Genomic DNA, 3,889 nt, shown 5'->3' on the forward strand with positions numbered 1-3,889 from the left:
CTCTGATCTGGAGAACCGGGTTTGATTTCCCCACTCCTCCACTTGAGTGGTGGACGCTAATCTGGAGAACCAGGTTGGTTTCCCCACTCCTCCACATGAAGCCAGCTGGGTGACCTTGGGCCAGTCACAGTTCTCTTACAGCTCTCTCAGTCCCACCTACCTCACAGGGTGTCTGTTGTGGGGAGAGGAAGGAAAGGGGATTGTAAGCCGCTTTGATTCTTCCTTAAGTGGTAGAGAAAATCAGCGTATAAAAACCAACTCTTCTTCCTCTTCCTCCACAGTCCTGAAAGGGCCGCCAGCATGGATTTCCCCGACCACAGCAAGAACCTGTTGCGGTGTCTGCGGGATCAGCAGCACGAGGGTTTCCTTTGTGACTGCACGGTGCTGGTGGGCAGCACCCAGTTCCTGGCCCATCGGGCCGTGCTGGCCTCATGCAGTGCCTTCTTCCACATGTTCTACAAGGAAGGGCTGGACAAGGGGGACTTGGTGTGCGTCAACAACGAAATTGTCACCGCCCCAGCATTTGCGCTGCTCCTGGAATTCATGTACCAAGGCGGCCTCTCCTTCAACGACACTCCGGTGGAGGACATTCTTGCTGCCGCCAGTTACCTGCACATGAATGACATTGTGAAGGTGTGTAAAAAGAAACTGCAGGCCCGGGCTTTGGCTGAAGCAGACAGCACCAAGAAGGAAGAGGATTACCCGGCCAGCTCGGAACTTCTGCCCAGCACCTCCAAGTGCCAACTGCGGGCCCCTGAGGCGCAACCGTTGCCCCCTCCGCCCCCTCAGCCTTGTGAAGCAGAGAAGAAAAACACAGAGGAATGGAAAGGAGTAGAGAAAGCTGGTTCTGAGGAACCCCTGGCCTCCACCCTGGATGTGGCGGACACCACACAGCCTGGCATGGAAGGCGATTCCCCACAAGCTCTTCCTCCAACCAGACCCCTCCCGCCAGTTATCGTTGACATCTCCCTCTCCAGCCCCAGCAGTTCCACTGAAACCATCTCACATAGCTGCTTTCCTCTGGGGAACATTGTCGAGGGGCCTTCCAGTATAGACACTGCTCCGGCGAAGTATGTGGAACAGCGGGAAGGAAGCCTCCGCGTATTTTGCCAAAAGGAACCAAACAGGTCCTCCGTCAAAGTCAAAATGGAAGCTATTGTGATCTCCGATGAGGAGCCAGACACGGCTGAGCAGCTGGAGGGGCGGAACTCGGAGGGGAGGCTAGAGAGTGTCTTCCAGCGGCCCGCTGTGGAGGGAGGGTCAGCCGGAAGCTGCAGCCGCCACTTGGACAACTTTGCAGAGCCTGGTGGGCTGGAGGAGGTATCTTCAGAGGGCAGCTTCCTGACTCAGGAGCCCGTACCCTATCATATGATCCCCGTTCCTGGGGGGCAAAGTTTCTCCAACATGGCGATTCCACCACTGCACGAGCAGATGTATCTGCAAGACTATGAGGTTCACCCTAACTTTGGCATCTTCACAGAGGACATGCCCACTTGTAAGACATGCGGAAAGACCTTCTCGTGCTCCTACACGCTCCGGCGCCACGCCACGGTCCACACGCGGGAGCGCCCCTACGAATGCCGCTATTGCATGCGGAGCTACACCCAGTCTGGAGACCTCTACCGGCACATCCGCAAGGCGCATAACGCAGACCTGGCAGCCAAACGGTGCAAACAGGACGTGGAGAATCCCTCGTAGGGTGCCCACATCTGGGGCCAGAGTCTGCAGTTTGACTCGGTTGCTTCCCAACACAAAGGCCAAATTTTTTGAACTTTGTGCAAAAATCCACAGTGTCTGTAGCCAAGTGACAAAGGCAACCTCCTTCCGAGCCACTGACCGCTCCATATTGTTCTCGGCTCAGTGTTCCCACGTTGTCCCTCTGTCTTTTGCCTCAAGGATTTGGTGTTATTTTTTTCACAGGGTAGTTCTTGGTCAACACAATTCAGATCCAGGCTTTGGATCCAGCACATAGTCCAGAAGAAGCCACACAGTATGAACTCTTAGTATGGGGAAAGATTTCCCCCCATGTTTATTTATATACAAAGCATTGTGGCTTTAGGGAACGTGAGACTGGAGGAGATCTCTTGCTTAGCTAGCCAAGTGATCCTGGCTTGGTTTTTGCTCAGAAGTGGGTGTGGAAGCTTTTTAATCATGGCAGTTTATGGAGATTGCAGTTTCACTTGAAACCCCTTTCTAGTCTGAATGATTGTGCAGAATATGTCACATAAGAGAAGCAGCACCCCTAGAGATGTGAAGGCCTAGAAAAAATAGGAAAGTTTAAGGGTGTGTGTGCTTTTTTCCTGTTATTTCCCTAGAAGTTTTTTTTTCTATTTAGCCAACAGAAACATTGAGAAATTTTGAGGAACACGGGGGTGGGGGGAACTTCTATGAAATATTTTCTCTTTTAGAATGAGTAAAATGCTTCTTGAGGTAAGGGTTTTTGTATTCAAAATGTACAGCATAAAAAGTCCACGCATTTCAGGATTTCCAAAGGGAAAATTGGGAAATTTGGGAAGTGCTAATGAAATATTTTCTGTTTCTGAGGGAGAAAAACCGTGTCTTGCAAAGCATTTCACTCATTCCAAATGTACAGCATGAAAAAAAATCTGAGAACTTCTTAAGAATTTGGTGTTAATATAACTTAATACAAAAATGTGGTGGCAGTCCTACAAATTGGGACAGTGTGAAAGTCTCTGGCCAAATAATACAGTTTCTTTTGTTTACAACAGAATTTGTTTTTTTACCTTCAACTTTTATTTTTTCCTATCTGTCAGGTGGCAGAAATTAAAGATACATGTTCTATGGTAGCATAGGGGCAGCAGTTTGCAAAACCCTCTCAAGTACTGGGTATACCTGCAATTTTTCTTTAAAAAAAGAAGGCATTTATACTTCTAAATTCCTTCAATACTCTTATCAGTAACATTTAATATGTTAACTGAGTTCTACATGATACATTTTGTGTTGTTGAATCAGTTCAATAGGGTTTGGTTTGATGTGAAAGTAAGTATTGCATATATTTCAATCTTTTCCAAAATCTCCTCCCCCAGCGTTGTGTAGTGGTTAAGAGAGGTGGACTCTAATCTGGAGAACCGGTTTGGTTTTCCCACTCCTTCACATGAAGCCAGCTGGGTGACCTTGGGCTAGTCACAGTTCTCTCGGAACTCTCATAGCCCCACCTGCCTCACGTGGTTTCTGTTGTGGGGAGAGGAAAGGAATGTGATTGTAAGCCGCTTTGAGATTCCTTAAAGTAGAGAAAAGCCAGGTATAAAAACCAACTCCTCTTCTTTAAAACTATTGGTTTTTTTCCTGTAACTTCGAAATTTCCCTAAAATTTTACATCTCTGTGCACAGCTCTGAGGAAGCCCCTTGCCTGGCCCCAGTGACATCTTTTCCCTTCTGTCGTGTGGGTGGGGAACATTGGCTAAAGTGGGCTGGGTGTTCCTTTTTGGCATATGCCAAAAAGAGTGGGAGGGACCGATGTGTTGAGGTCATGACAGCCTCCGGCAGGGCTGCAACCAGCTCGTCCCAGCTGTACCCACATTCTAATATTCCCATTTTACAAATGGAGGATGGGGGACAGGAGCTTGGCCAGTGCGCCCCCCGCTCCACCAGTGGTATAGCTGGGATTCGAACTCTTTTCTCAGCTCAGGCTTGCTTCCTCCCCTCTCACCCACTTTCATAGAATCAGAGTTGGAAGGGACCACCAGGGTCATCTAGTCCAACCCCCTGCACAATGCAGGAGATTCACAACTACCTCCCCCCCACACCCCCAGTGACCCCTACTCCATGCCCAGAAGATGGGCCAAGATGCCCTCCCTCTCATGAACTGTGTAAGGTCATAGAATCAGCATTGCTGATTGATGGCCATCTAACCTCTTCTTAAAAACCT

General features: G+C 49.1%; 1 protein-coding gene across 1 annotated transcript; it reads left to right on the forward strand.

Annotated features, from left to right (window-relative positions):
• Positions 1-298: 298 nt before the first annotated feature.
• On the forward strand, positions 299-1,708 carry ZBTB3 (zinc finger and BTB domain containing 3). Its single transcript, XM_056852274.1, has one exon. It carries the CDS (start codon positions 301-303, stop codon positions 1,696-1,698), a length of 1,398 nt encoding a protein of 465 aa, XP_056708252.1. The 5' UTR covers positions 299-300; the 3' UTR covers positions 1,699-1,708.
• Positions 1,709-3,889: the final 2,181 nt, after the last annotated feature.

Source organism: Euleptes europaea, chromosome 7 (genome assembly GCF_029931775.1).
Source record: "Euleptes europaea isolate rEulEur1 chromosome 7, rEulEur1.hap1, whole genome shotgun sequence".
Classification (NCBI taxonomy): Eukaryota; Metazoa; Chordata; class Lepidosauria; order Squamata; family Sphaerodactylidae; genus Euleptes; species Euleptes europaea.

Bases quoted from the DNA above. Each gene is read 5' to 3' on its own strand.
- ZBTB3 (XM_056852274.1), top strand. From the start codon at position 301: ATGGATTTCCCCGACCACAGCAAGAACCTGTTGCGGTGTCTGCGGGAT.